Here is a 14,796-nt window from a genome sequence, read left to right as displayed (position 1 = left end):
GAAAACACAGGTTAAGACCAAGAACAGCCCACCCTCCCTCGGGCTCAGGCGTGTCGTTGCTGGTACTCACACTGACGTCGTGTTCCAGCTCGGCCAGCATGTCAAACCGGTGTCTTTTGGGGCATGTCGTTTCTGCAGGAGCCCCGGACCACACCTAGGGCAGAACGTATCACGGGAGGGATTTGCAAACATTCGGAGCGAAAGCATTTCTAACACATCCAAGAAAAGTGCCCTTGACCAACCAACTCCCATTTAACCTATTTGCCAACAAAACACAGCTGTGACTAAGTGCTTCTGGCTCCCTCCCTGCACTGCCCACGCTTCTGCTCCTGCCACAGGCGCTTGCCCGGTGTCGACTGCACCTGTGTCGTCGTCGTGGTCTTCGGGTGAACTACGGAAACCTGACTGCAGAAGCGCTGTGGCATCCGGTGGTGTTTCGAGAAGACCCAAAAAGGCAAGTCACCGGAAAAAATTGCCAAAATGCGGCGCGGGCAAGAAAATTTGTCTATAAGAAGGGGGGGAAATCCTGAAAAACTCCGGAAGGAATTCTGATAGTTTTAGGTTCCTGCTTGCTTTTTACAGAAATGCAAATTGGAAACTGAGGATGGTGAACGCTGGTGTGGTCTCTGCAAGACAGTTGGGCAGGATTCCAAAGCGAAGGCTAAGGATGCCCCACATCGACAGAATGGTGAAGGCGTGTGCATTTGTATGTTCTAACTTTAAGTCGAATGCATTCTCTTTTCATGATTCCCCACTTCAGCTTGATGTTTTTTGATTAACTGCTAGTTCAAACTGTGAGATAAGAGGACTCCTACTGCATACAGTTGGCCCTTGAACAATGCAGGGGTTAGGGCTCTGACCACCCCTCCGGCCATGCACTTGAAAATCTACTTATAACTTTGACTCTCCCCAAACTTCTGTACTGATTGCCTACTGTTGACCGGAAGTCTTACTGACAACATAAACAGCTGACTAACCCTAGTCTGCATCTTATATGTATTACAGACTGTAATCTTACAATAAGCTACAGAACATAAAATGGTAAGAAAATCATAAAATAGATTTACAGTAGTGTATGAATTTACCAACAAAAATCCACGTATAAGTGGACCTGAGCAGTTCAAACCTGTGTGATTCAGGGGTCCAACTGTTCCACCTCATTTAACGCCCTGGTTGAGCGCACAGTACAAAAGTCATGAAGACTTCCTATTAAGAGGTGCACACATTAAACAAACACAGGCAGGGGCGCCTGGGTGGCTCAGTCCATCCAGCTTCCGACTTTGGCACAGGTCATGATCTCACAGTTCGTGAGTTCGAGCCCCGCGTTGGGCTCTCTGCTAGCAGTGCAGAGCCCTCTTTGGATCCTCAGTCTCCCCTCTCTCTACCCGTCCCCTGCTCATGCTTGCTCTCTCTCTCCCTCAAACGTAAATATTAAAAAAAACAAAAAAAAAACAAAAAAAAACCAGGCATTAACGTTCAGGATCTTTATGTATCACTTATACACTTTGTGAAAAATAGTGAAGTGACTGAACACATGAACAGACAGAAGAATGGTTTATAATACTTGTATCATCCTAACATTTTAAGCTAGAAATTCTATGCAGACCTTCACTGTGGAGTCCCACGATGCGGAATACAGCCGGTTGTCATGCCAACAGATCTTACTAACGGCATCGTCGTGTCCCATTAACGTGTCCTGGCGTCTTCCAAATGCTATAGAATAAAAATAGCTAACAGACAAGATAATGAGAACTATTAAAAAGCATTCCAGCTTAATTTTAAGACCCTTAAACACATATTCAAGGAATATATCGTTTTAGTCCTCTACTTCGACCCACTAGAATTACAAATTTACTTGTTCTCCTGTTACCAGGCCAAAATACTCAAAATCTGAATTTAAAGCTAGGAATCTCCAGGTCTGGCTCATCTGTGTTTTCACCTCCATTTAACACACAGAGGAAAACAGAGTCCAGTTGGAGAACTTATTAGATTCAAATGCGGAGTCAAAGCCATCAGCACTACCCTTCTGTAGTATGTGACAATAGCGCAGTGTCTGGCCCTTCCTGCGGAAGACCTGGCCCTTCCTGCCTTTCGTCCGCAAAGACAGCGGGGCCACTCGAGGGATTACACGAGCAGCCCGCGCAGATACATACACATTGTTGTCCCACGAAGAACTAATGACCGTGGCGTCTCCTGGCAAAAGCAAACAAGATGATAAAGCCTGAAATACAAATGGTTTGACATTAATGGTTTACGATAATCAGCAGATCCCGAACATGGTGAAACTATCTTGGGAGCCCTCCCCTGCCAAATTAATGCTCACGTTCTGCTTATTTTGGCCTTCCTCATATTCAGGGAGTTTTTTTTTTTTTTCAACCGGCCAATTCCAGAGGCTTAGTTTCCTCCCAAACGTAAGAAAGGAGGTCAAAGTGTGTGCAGTGCGCACGGGTCTAGCCTGAGGATTTTCAGGGGCTCTGGATGGCTCTCGTGGCCCTGGGCTAGAGAAACTCCTAACACAGGTGAATCGTGGGGTGGGCAGAGGTGGGGGCTTTATTTATCCTCAAGAATCCTCTACACTTCCCATGCGTAGGGAGGACTTCAAAAATTCTTTTAGGGAATTTCAAAACCTTTCGGATGGTTTACATGAATAATAAAGTGTGTCTTTTTCGGAAGAACTGGTTTTCTAGTATTAGGTGTCCTAGCAACTCAGAAACACAAGTTATTTATAAACTACAGTAACAGATAGTTCCAGAAAAGCACAGACTAAGTAAAGAATTCTACTGAGTAGTACTTCAAGTTTTCTAGGCTACAAATGAAAACACGGTATTATGAGAAAGAGGTACCCTGAAAAAAGTTGAAATTGAACTTAGAACTAATCTAACTCAGGCATTCTGTGCACACCTACACAGGAATAAACCCAATTGTCTGGGGGAGAAATGAAATGCCATTATACGTGTGTTGAAAACAAATTGCTACGTGAATTTCCATGGTGACGCTGACTTAAAAGTAAAATGAACTCACCATATTTGAAAATGATATACTTCTTTGTAGCATTTTGGATTCCTTAGAAAACATCTTCAGGGTGGAGTCTAATTTAATAACGAGAAGGCAGACATGTGAGAAAGATTTCCTGACCCTTACAGAGGACAAAGAACAGCCAGAGGCCAGCAGGCAGTGGCACACTCTTACAGAGAGCTGGGTGGCAGGTGGGGGGCTGATCTGCGGCCCGTCTGGGCAACAGCACTGGCGACCTGTAACCCCTGGGCGAGGAAATTAACATACCAGTAGGGGCCCAGCACACTGCTGACATTTCAGCATGACTGAACACAGAGCTGGCCCAGTCACTGACAGGAGTTAAAAGTTAAAGAGAAGTAAAACAGCAATTTTGAATTAATGAAAACAAAAATCTTGCCAATATCTGTTGTTGTTTTTTTTCTTTTTAAACAGCCCAGTTAGAGTGTGATACCCTTGAATTAGCGTTTATGGAAGAACCACTCGACTTTCTAAAGGATAACAAAGTAGGGATTATAATGTCCTTGCCTAACAAACAAAGGTGTAGCAAAACAATTTCTTTAAAAACCAAGATTCACAAAACTTACAATGAGCTCCAAACGCCCCATATTTGAAACATGTAACAACTCATTTCCTAATCTGTAAACATATAACGCGATAAATAAAAGGCCCGAATGAGTTTTAGGCAATTTCTTCTGTACAGTAAAAGGTAACCTCTCAACCTAATTTTTGCAACATCAACACACACGAGCCCTGAGACTTCGTAAAACTGAAAATTCTCCAGGATTAGCTTGGAAACAAAGCCAGAAGAGTGAGCACATTACCTGAACTTCACCCTGTGGGGCATAATTACTTCTGAGACTTTCCAACAGTGCTTCTGATTCTAAAGAATGCCCCTCCTATTGAGCATTTTTGAGTATTCACCCCAGGGTCTACGAAAGCTCACTAATTTGGGGCATCCTATAGAAAGCCATAAGCCAGCCTGGGGGATAAGGATGCTGTTCTCAAAACCAAAGGTTCCCTGTGTGTGCTGGGGGTGATCCTGTCAAAGGCGGCTGTAAGAGCCAGGCTCACAGGTGATGGGTCCCCGCCGAATGCTCACATCACTAAACGCATCTACCACGTACGGGAGGAAGAAAGGTCACTTTGGGGTGGTGATCTTGATATGTATAAATCAGTAATACAAGTTTTATCAACAGAAGAAAGAAACCAGAAAAAAACCAATGCTTCTGACTTAAAAGAAACCTCTTTCTCCTTTATTTGTCAAATTCGCAAAGAAGCGACACAATGCTTAATAAAAGCCTCAGAGTTGCAAAGCCTTGACACTCCTAAGACTCAGGGTTTTACAAGGTCATACAAGTACAATGGACTAAAGGATTTAACAAACCATGTCAGACAAATCTGGCTAAGAACACAGGCTCTGATTGAAGCATTTTGTCTTGTGTTACAATGCTGGCACATTCAGCGGGCAGGATCCTGGCAAAACATGGATGGCTTCCTTCTACCGGAACAACACCTCCGTGACCCCAACAGGGCCCGGTGCGTGTCCTGCATGTTCACTCCCTTTGGTCTACAGTACGATCACTTTATGTTTTTAAATTTATTTTTATTCTATTTTAGAGCAAGCGCATGAGTAGAGGAGAGGGACAGAGGAAGAGAGAGAGAGAGAGAGAGAGAGGCAGGCACTATTAAGTAGGCTCCATGCTCAGTGTGGAGGCCAACTTGGGGCTCCAGCCCATGACCCCGGGATCATGACCTGAACCAAAATCAAGAGGCGGACACTCAACCGACTGGGCCACCCACGCGCCCCTACAGTAGAATCGTTTTTTATACTTTGTGGAAAATTCTGTTTCATGAAACCTGAGACTGTACTGGGAAGGGAAAGGAACGACGTGCTACAGACAGTAAACCACAACTGCAGAACCAGAGCGTAGCAACTCTCGTTTATCTGGAGGTGTCTGGTTAGCACCATTGCTGACCTCCAGCGACAGAAAATAGGATTTCCTCTGAAAAACGCTAAAGAAGTACCCTCAAAAAACAGCCAGCTACTAACTCTGTCAGAGCAAGTTGTAAAACACAAGCAGGACAGTGAAGACATAATTTGATAACGCATAAGAACATTAACAGTGTATGAACTGGGTTTCCAGCTGAAATCGACATCAAACACCCTGAAATATATACCAGGGGCAAGAACGAAAACCTTAGCGGCAAATGCGCCCCTTCACGCTCCGCGCCCTGGGACGCCCTCTGCTGGACACTGCGGCACCCCGCCCGGCCCCCCGGGCTCAGGACCTCAGCCAGCCCCGAGGCAGAAAGGGCCCCACCGAGCAAGCAGATGGGAAACTAGCGCTTTCTGTCCCTTAAGTTTCGGGAAACCTTGTCAGCAACAGAAAGGCACTTGCGTGATTGTTTCTGGCCAACTATGAGGAAGCTGCGTGCTAAACGCCACAGCTGCTCAAAATTCACGTTTTGGGGAGGCAGCACACTCAAGTACAAGCCCCTGACCGAGAGTTAACAGACTTCCGCAGCTTGGACGCTTCGTGCTTCCGGGCGAACCACCTTTCGGGCAGGAGACCTACCTTGCGACGTGGTGAAGACAGACGAGCCGTTGCCAGACACTGCGATTCCAGTAACCGCCCTGTGTTAAAAAAGACTTTGATAAATCACCATCGACCGTGTGCCAGACGCGAGTCTCTTCCGAGTCTCCGATTTCATCTCACCAAGCTCCTGGGATTCCCCTTGTCACATCTGTCTGCTGGATCCGTCCCACCCGTGACACCCGCCACTGCCAGATCATCGCCGGGGAGCCTCTCATTTCGTCTGGGCGATGCCCGTGGCTAGAAATCATCCCCACTCCCGGCTTCCCTGGCTGCCACATTCCAAGTCGCACACCGTCCTGACAGCTGGAAAAGTGGGATGTTTCTCCTTCCGTTCCACTCTCCTGGACCATCTCCCAACATTACCGAACCCCTCTCTTCTTCACACTCGCTCGCTCGCTTCGTGGCGGAGTCGAATTTACCTAGCATCTGTTCACCGATGACACCCTTGTCTGGTTCCGCCATTTCCTCCTAAAGGACCCTTTGCATATTCACTGCCTTGGATGATGAGGCCCCTTTCTGTGCATCACGTGGAGAAGTTGAGACAAGGGAAAGCCTCTGTTGTAATGAGGAAGGCAGGACGCTTTCTTTTCAGGAGGCTGTGCTCTGATAGGAAGCCACTGGTCTCAAGTAGGTGGCACATTCAGTTCCACCCATGACCAGTGGTGTATGTGGCATCAGCACGTGGGAGGGGACGTCTGTGTGCATGGGACAGGACAACGGGCCTCACCCCTGACCTGGCGTTTTCTTATCTGTGACAGGATGGCTGAGGGGACGTCAGTGCTTCTCAAGCCTTTCCAGCACAGTGCGTGAATGACCTGACTGCAGAAGTCTGAACGCCCGAAACCCCTCTGGGTCTGACAGCAGGCCCATATTTTTTGAAAGGATAGGTGTTATTTTGAAAATTCCTGTCGAACTTAGCACTTTAATCTCTTTCTCTCTCTCAATGCACACATTTGTTGTAATTTTTTTTTACAAAGACACATTCTCTCCTACAATATCAGTAAAATTCAACACCCGGGGAGGATACACTGTGCTTCTGCCATGGCTCCGCACCATCAAAGCCGAGAGGGGTCGTGCGCCCCAGCGTGAGAGGCACAAATCTACCTGCTGACTGAAGACCCCATCCTGTGCTCTAGAAAGACCAGGGCATGGGATGCTGACATAAATTCATTTTGTGCCAAACTCTGTTTCCCTTGCCACACTGACCTCAGATGGCTGATCACTACAGACATTTCGGGGGATAAAAGCCAATCAAGACAGCACTGAAAGAGAATTTCCACCCCCTTGACTCCATGTAAAACCTGGGGCCCCAAGCCAAGACCCCGACCTCTGCCATGATGGCACAGAGACACTCTTACTCTTTGTGGATTTTATATCGCTCGTGTAACTGCAGTTTGGTGATGTTATTCCAGGCCAGTGTTTTGCTTTCTTCGGTCAGGTCCTCAAAAGACTCTTCACCTGGAGAGACTACATTGAATTGTTGCTAAGTGAGTCAACTCAATTACTAACGTGCAACCCAGGCAACAAATACCAGAATCACCATATTTTCTATTAAAATCAAACGACCAAGGAAACAAAATGCCCCACTGAAATAGAACCGCTTTGAAATGTACCTGCTAGGCAGCTCCATGTTGGTCAAGGGAAAATGATAAAATGTATAATCTAAGTAAGATAAAAATCCTGTGGGGAAAGACTAAAAAGTACCTATGCGGTAACTGAAGTCATTTTAGACTCTTATCAGCGTCTGCAAAGTTTTCACTCGCCCCTAGCTTAGGAACCTCAGGAAACACAGACTGAGTAACTACTTCCTTGTCAGTAATCTTGCAAAAACCCGTTTCCGAAAAATGCTGCGGTGTCCTTTTGGTTTTGAGGGGGAGAAAGAGCAGTGATACGATCAGAGCTACAAGTGCCCCCGGACGGGACCAGCGAGGCCATCCCTCCTGTTTTATGAGCGGCTGGCACAATTACCCTTTCAAATCATCACAAGACAGTGGTATGAGCCTGCTGACTAAACAGGGCACAGGTTTAAGAGGCATCACAAGACAGTCCTATGGTCTCTATGACTTAACCCCGCGGGACATGACCTCTCAGAGAACTCCCAACCAGCCCTGGCTCAAGGGCCCCTGCGAGCCACGCCTCCACGCCGGAGGGAGCACTCAGCTGTTTGTGCACAAGCCCGAAGCTGTGTGTGTGCCCGGAACAGACGCACAAGCGCAGAGGAGGAGAAATCATGTGACTGTGCTCCCCATGTTCCACGTCCTGTCAGACTCCTTCTGGGAGCCGGTGGGTTTGAGGCTGTCCTACGTGCCATGTACAACATGGATAACGGGATAAAGGGGAGTATTCTTTCCTCCTTTTCCAAACACTAGATGTGAGAACAGGCAGGGTCGAGTTCAGTTTGAGCACGTAGCACATGCCTGGCACACAAGAGAGACTCCGGAAATGTCTGTCAAATGACTGAATAAGGAAAAAGAATTCAGTAAAGAAAATAAAGCACCTGGAACTCAAGACCTGTGTGTGGGGAAGGAGGAGGAGAACTCGGGCTGGAGGAAGTCATTTCTGGGACAGAGCCGGGAGGAGCCGGGTGAAGCGGCAGGGCCAGGACGCGTCCACACGGACGTGTGAGCGGCTAAGGACCGAACGGCAGCGTGGAAAACCACAGAGAAGAAAGAGAAGCAGAATGCTAACAGAGTACTGCCAAGTCTCATGTGACGTAACACTACCAGAAAATAAAAGTAACCTGGTTTTCTCTGAAGTCAGTAGTCAAACACAAAACAGCGACAAAACCAGGCTTGTTGGAGTCGTTTCTCAGCTGAACTGCAGTAAGATGGCCAAACACACCCACCTCCAGGGAACGCGACGGCTCCCGCTTCAGCTACGCTTCAGAATCTTCCGGAACATCTTCTTCAGAAAAGAGCAACGCAAGGTGCTCACGTTTATTCCCTTTACAAAACGTACCTGGAGAATCCACTAGGGGAGCATTATGACCGCAGGTCTGGGAGAAACTTTTACACTTTGGGGTGATCCGTCGAGGATGGGGCGTCACAAAGAGCTGTTTTGGCGTCTGCCCAAATTCCAAGATTTGGGTTAGCATGGCCACTTTCTCATCAGGGTCCTCGATGCTTTAGGACAGAACACAAATAACGCAGTGAACCTCGAGGTTCCAGTTAGTTTCTTGAAAGCACAAACGTCAAAAGATGCGGGTCAACACGAGAGGTTAACCCTCACATAGCTGCTGCTGAGCAACAGCTATGTGCTGGGACTGCTGAAGCCTCATTACAGGTTGTTCGATCATTTTCTGAGGCTCCGGAATGTACCTAGTGGTGAATGCAAGATACTATTCATTGTGAAATTTCCGTACCTTAGTATTATTCACAGAGCTGCAGCAATCATTTAAAGAAGTACTTGTTTTTTTATTTTAGAGACAGAGTGCAAGTGGGGGAGAAGGGGAATTGGGGGTAAGAGAGAAAGAGAGATTGAGAACCTTAAGCAGGCTCCATGCTGAGCACAGAGCCCAACACAGGGCTTCCTTCCATGATCCTGGGATCATGACCTGAGCCGAAATCAAGTCAGGCGCTCAATCGACTGAGCCACCCGGGTGCCCCGATAAAGAGGTATTTTGTAACTTAAGTAGAAACTCCTTACAGACATACAAATACCTGTTCAAGTCTACACCTCCTTCGTAGGTCAGCGGATGAAATACTGAAAAAGGAGATGAAAAACACTATTGAAAGAGGTCCTGTTTAGATAATATACACGCTGTACAGAGTTCTGGTTTTTCTTTTAAACTCAACAGTTTTAAATTTTTATTCAAAGAAATTGACGGTCACTTTGCAAAAATGACTAATAATATCCAACGGCAATAAATATCAATTTGGGCTATTATCTCTCACAGAGCAGAAATCTCATCGGCAGCTCAGACAGTCTGTTATCTCCGGGTGTTTCCCCACCAGCACTTCAGGCCCCCACCCCCACCCCCCGGGGCAGCACAAATCACCCCGCACCGCCCCAAACTTTCAGCTCAGCCACCCTCATGAGTGACACCGGAAACCTGGAGGCGGTAAGAACCAGGCTGAGGAGGAGGTGGAATTCTGCCCGCGTCTGTCTTTCTGCTCAATTAATAAGACACTCTGGGGCCCTTCATGGGAACGGAGGGTGCTCTCCTAGTCTATCCTGACTGAGTTTTACTTGAGATTATTGGGTGGGATGGAGAGTACATGCTAAAACTGGAAGGCTGTAGAAAACACTTCTCGGGATCATGGTAAAGTTGATGTTCTTAAGGCAAAAGTCCTTCCCCCTCTGTGGCTCAGTCTCTGATCCCAGAGGCGGGTGTCAGATGCTTCTGCCACACCAATGCCTCAGTTTTTCTTTCTTCCTCTTCTTTTATTTTATTTTTTATTTTGGGTTTGCTTTCGCTTTTATCAAAGGCTATAGGAACTTTCCGAGACTATCACATACCATTATGGGCCCCAACAGCATCGGTGCCTTTTTGCTTGTAGCCAAATATTAGATCGATCCACTCATGAAGGTGTTCTGACACGTAACCGCTTTCCAACGCCTCTTTGCTCTTCTGGAGAAAGTCCTCGGGACCTATTAGATTAGACTTGATCAAAACATCAGTCTTCATTTGTTTTCTCCCATTTCTTGTCTGCCCGTATGCAGATAAAGCTTCTAAGGAGAGGCAAGAGGTACATATTTCTTAATGAGGTTTCCCCCCCCGCCCCCATCACATAAAATATAAATTTTGGTGGGAAGCGGGGGGTGGCAAAAGGCACGTTCACAACATTTAGGTCTTTCAAATACATATCAATGTTTTTGCATCTTAGACTCACAGACCATTTCTGATTTGGAATAGGACTGCTATTGCCTCATTTACATAGAAAATTACACCATCATTTAAAACCACCCAGGCAACTATACATAATAATACTAAAATGGCACTGCCGGGTGAGGAACTGTTGTAATTCAGTACTTGCATGGTGGTACTCACTCCGTGCCCAGGGCGGAAGTTCAACGTCATCCACCATCTGCCCTCCTTGTCTCTTGCCCAGATCCAACTTCAGACTATTAACTAAAAAGCTGACATCATCGCCATAGAATTCTGGAATCAACTGAAAGTGTCACGGGAAGAAAAAGAAAAAAAAAAAGGAAAGGAAGAGCAACGAGTATTTTTTCAAGCAGTTGGAAACCACAAGCCCAGTGAATCATTAGCTTTAATAACCACTTACCTCTTTAAAGTCTGTGGCACCATCCAAACAGTTTTTCCAAGTTTCTGCAATACTAAATACAAAAAAAAAAAAAAAAAATCAACTGATCTGAACGCTCAGGTGAGTGAAACAGCAACCGCATCGGGGTCTATGCAGCTAGGTGTCGGTCTACACTTTACCTGCAGTGACTCACTTCTCTAACTCACAATTCTCAACGTTTGTATGAGGATCCCCTTTTACAGAAGAGACACCTCCCTGAGCTCATGCAGAGAGGGACACGGGGGAAGGACACAGACCCAGATGGGGTGTCTCCAAGTCCTTGCCGGGAGCCTCCGCACACACAGCGGCCGGTGCTTAGACACGGAAAACCTAGCACAGCCGTTGTAATAGCTCGTTTCAAAAAGGAATTATAAATAAACAAGCGTACAGTTTAAAAAATGATCGGAGAGGCACAGATGAAAAGATTAACAAGGAATATTATCTCAGCATGGTGGGAGGCCAAGTGAACTTAATTTTCTTCTTCATATTTTCTGATTTTTTTGCAAGGAACTATTACCTTTACAATAAAAAAGTTAAATGCTCAAATGGAATTATAGTCAATAGTATTATTTAGAATAACAAAATGTCAGAAATTGTCTAGATGTCCAACAATAGAAAAACTGCTAAAATACTTAAATTATGGCACACATCAGGATATGATATGGGAATTTAAAAAAATCACTGTTTTGAAGAACATGTAATAACATGGAAATATGGAAAACTTCAATATCTAATACGAGGCTGCAACAGGCAGGACAAAAGCTGTATTTAAAAGAAGTTCTTGGGGTGCCTGGGTGGCTCAGTCGGTTAAGCGTCCGACTTCGGCTCAGGTCATGATCTCGCGGTCCGTGAGTTCGAGCCCCGTGTCGGGCTCTGTGCTGACAGCTCAGAGTCTGGAGACTGTCTCAGATTCTGTGTCTCCCTCTCTCTGACCCTCCCCCATTCATGCTCTCTCTCTGTCTCAAAAATAAATAAACGTTAAAAAAAAAATTTAAAAAATAAATAAAAGAAGTTCTTAGTTACACACACACACGTGCACCCATGACTAGAAAAAGCCTGAATGGAAAAGATATACCAATCAGTGATTCTTTACATCTCTTGACATTTTAGTATCCAGTTTTTGGAAGCAAACACATTGCATGTTTGTAACTAGAGGGTTTAAAACACGGTAAGGGAAGCATTAGGCCAAACCTGTTGAACATTCTGTCTGCATTATCAAACCTTCCGTTCTGCAGGCACAGCATGTACTCTGGTGCTAGGGGGGAGATCAGAGTAAAGTGAGACCACCGAGTCACCGAAGACGCCACGTGAAATAGCACCACATTTGGGAGCGAGGGTAAAGAACCTTACCGATCCTAACAAGGTAAAACAGCACGTAGCCCGGAGAAGAGTAGTGACTGCCGTACATGAACTTTGGCTCTGGCATTTCCTGGTAGCGGCTCTACAACACACGGAAGATCCTGCTGAGTGCTGGCCATGAAATAACAACTGACCCAAGTAGTAAAAGCCTCAGCTCGTGGCATGGATACATTATATCCCCTAATTTCTCTCTTGAATAGGAATAGAAGGAAGGAAAAAAAAAGGCATAGAAAATAAAACTGCACACACACACAGTGTTCCTGTGATAAGTATTTTGCTTTTCTTGGCTCAGTGGGAACAATGCTGGGCTGGATTGAATAGAATGGATTTTATGCATCTCTTGAGCAATTTACCAGAGCACCTTCATGAAAATAAATCAGTCAACTAGTGATCAGTAAACTCCTACTTCCTGAATTGTAGGCCAAAGATGCAAATGGCGGGTGAGCAGCGAAACCCACGGGGGAAGGCAGCGGGCAGAGAGGATAGTAAGAAGAAATATGACGTAGATCCTCTGGTCACTCGGCATAGTCCTCATCTAAGTCTTGGAGAAATGAGTTTCCGTTACTATAGACACAGAGGCCATGGCTCGTGGAGTTGTTTAGAAGCCGGGTATCCCCGAACCCACATACCAGAAGTCTTTCCAGCCGTTCCTTGTTTAGAGCCCCTACTGGCCTGCTGAGATCCCGGAACGTTCCCGGATTGGACAAATCTGTAAAAATAAATACATTTTTAAAAATGAATTATTTTGGGGTGCCTGGGTGGCTCAGTCGGTTAAGCGTCCAACTTCAGCTCAGGTCATGATCTCACAGTCTGTGAGTTCGAGCCCGGCATCAAGCTCTATGCTGACAGCTCAGAGCCTGGAGCGTGTTTCGGTTTCTGTGTCTCCCTCTCTCTCTGACCCTCCCCCATTCATGCTCTGTCTCTGTCTCAAAAATAAATAAATGTTAAAAAAATAAAAAAAAAAATGAATTATTTAAAATAAAGCAAACAAGCGTATACTTAAGAACCTCACTTCCCACACAACAGATACACATGCACACATTTATTTCCACAAATAGTTTTTGAAAAACTTGAGACAGACCCATTAGAATTCTAGTGTTTCTGATAGTTACTTATGCAGCTGTAACGGTTGCAGCCTGAGCTTTAAGTTAGCAACAGTCACTCAAGAGTAGCATCTCTAGAGGCGCCTGGGTGGCTCAGTCGGTTAAGTGTCCGACTTCAGCTCAGGTCATTCTCTCCCGGTTCATGAGTTTGAGTCCCATATTGGACTCTGTGCTGACAGCTGGAGCCTGGAGCCTGCTTAGGATTCCCCTGCCCCTCCCCCATGTGCGCCAACGAATGTCTCTCTTTCTCAATAAACATTAAAAAAAAAAAAAAGTAGCATCTCTAATTGAAAATGCCCTGAATATTGATTTTTTTTAAAAGAACTACAAACTAAAAAAAAAAAAAAAAAAAACCTATATTCCAAGGAAAACAACAAAAATAAACACATTTTAAAAGCTAGTATTCTACAAGATTTATGGTTTAAGTTTGAATTATAGTCAACCTTATTTTTCTTATTTTTCTATTATAGCACAATTTGAGAATTGGGGACTGAATATTAGCAGAGAAATAAATTCTCATTCTTAGAAAATCTGTTATTTCCTTCAAGTGTGAGGGTTCAATCAGTCAACTGTCAGAAAGAATTTACTGCCCACAGTACGTTATTTAGAAATACTAGAAAATAAAATTATAATAGAATCACATTTTTGTTAGAAGTAATTTGAGAGATAAATACACAAAGTTAAAATGGTTGCCACTCATTTATGTAATTATTGATGGTTTTTATTTCCTTCTTTAAATATCTCAGTACTTGCTACATGTTCTGGAATGAATAATTATTACTTTTGGCAATCTCATTTTTGAGCGTGAATTTTAAAAGTCTATGACAACCTGGAACAAATTTTCAAAGTGAAAAACGTGTTTCTAACGTGGTAATCAGAGGTAATGCTGCTAACTGGCTTCAAATCGTCTGCCTACTTTCTGGGCAGGTCTTTCCGGAAGTATGGCGGGGTGAGGGGGGGAGGGCGGGGCTTTTGTGAGGACTAAAAAAAATTGAGATAGTGGAGAAAACACCTATGAAACCCATATATAATTTCTGGAACACTTATCCAGTGTCTCAGAATGCACATTAGCAACCTTCACTAAAAAAAAAAAAAAAAAAAAAAAAAAAAAACAAAACCAAAAAACAAAAAATCAAGATGAGTGCTAACGTGCTTACATATCACAACACGATTCTCAGTGAGAATTCATTCTTCCCTCTACAAACTCGGCGCGGCGGCAATTACCCAGTTCTGCGCTGCAGTAATCATTTATTATCCACGGAAACACCGGGTACTGAGAGAGGTCGTTGCAGCTGCGGTCGGCCAGGTTGTTGAGGTGCAGGAGGTACTGGTAGTTGGAGAGGTGCCCGCGCTGCCACTGCAGGGTGTAGCTTTCGGCCGTGCGCTCCGCGACGTGATGCTCTGAGGAGGACGGGGCCCGCGGTCACCACCGAGCTGGGCGAGCGCTGGCTACGTGCTACTGAGCGTGTAAAAGCT

General features: G+C 45.2%; 1 protein-coding gene across 3 annotated transcripts in view; it reads right to left on the bottom strand.

Annotated features, from left to right (window-relative positions):
- NSMAF (neutral sphingomyelinase activation associated factor) overlaps positions 1-14,796 on the bottom strand; it is a 61,498-nt gene that overhangs the window by 3,720 nt on the left and 42,982 nt on the right. For 2 of the 3 annotated variants that reach the window (XM_027042913.2, XM_053208484.1), the window contains exons 13-27: positions 14,545-14,721; positions 12,847-12,926; positions 12,209-12,299; positions 12,050-12,113; positions 10,841-10,892; positions 10,603-10,723; positions 10,071-10,202; positions 9,272-9,314; positions 8,571-8,734; positions 6,971-7,079; positions 5,592-5,650; positions 3,022-3,089; positions 2,154-2,221; positions 1,607-1,730; positions 71-154 (exon numbers count right to left, since the gene is read on the bottom strand). In XM_027042913.2, the coding sequence (XP_026898714.1) occupies positions 71-154; positions 1,607-1,730; positions 2,154-2,221; positions 3,022-3,089; positions 5,592-5,650; positions 6,971-7,079; positions 8,571-8,734; positions 9,272-9,314; positions 10,071-10,202; positions 10,603-10,723; positions 10,841-10,892; positions 12,050-12,113; positions 12,209-12,299; positions 12,847-12,926; positions 14,545-14,721 (1,436 nt within the window). Of the gene's footprint in view, positions 1-70; positions 155-1,606; positions 1,731-2,153; positions 2,222-3,021; positions 3,090-5,591; positions 5,651-6,970; positions 7,080-8,570; positions 8,735-9,271; positions 9,315-10,070; positions 10,203-10,602; positions 10,724-10,840; positions 10,893-12,049; positions 12,114-12,208; positions 12,300-12,846; positions 12,927-14,477; positions 14,500-14,544; positions 14,722-14,796 lie in introns of those variants that run through there. The other variant, XM_053208485.1, reaches the window with a different exon arrangement.

This window comes from Acinonyx jubatus, chromosome F2, assembly GCF_027475565.1.
Source record: "Acinonyx jubatus isolate Ajub_Pintada_27869175 chromosome F2, VMU_Ajub_asm_v1.0, whole genome shotgun sequence".
NCBI classification, from domain to species: Eukaryota; Metazoa; Chordata; class Mammalia; order Carnivora; family Felidae; genus Acinonyx; species Acinonyx jubatus.
Note: the sequence above shows the minus strand (reverse complement) of the source record. Positions and strands in the feature narration are given on the sequence as shown.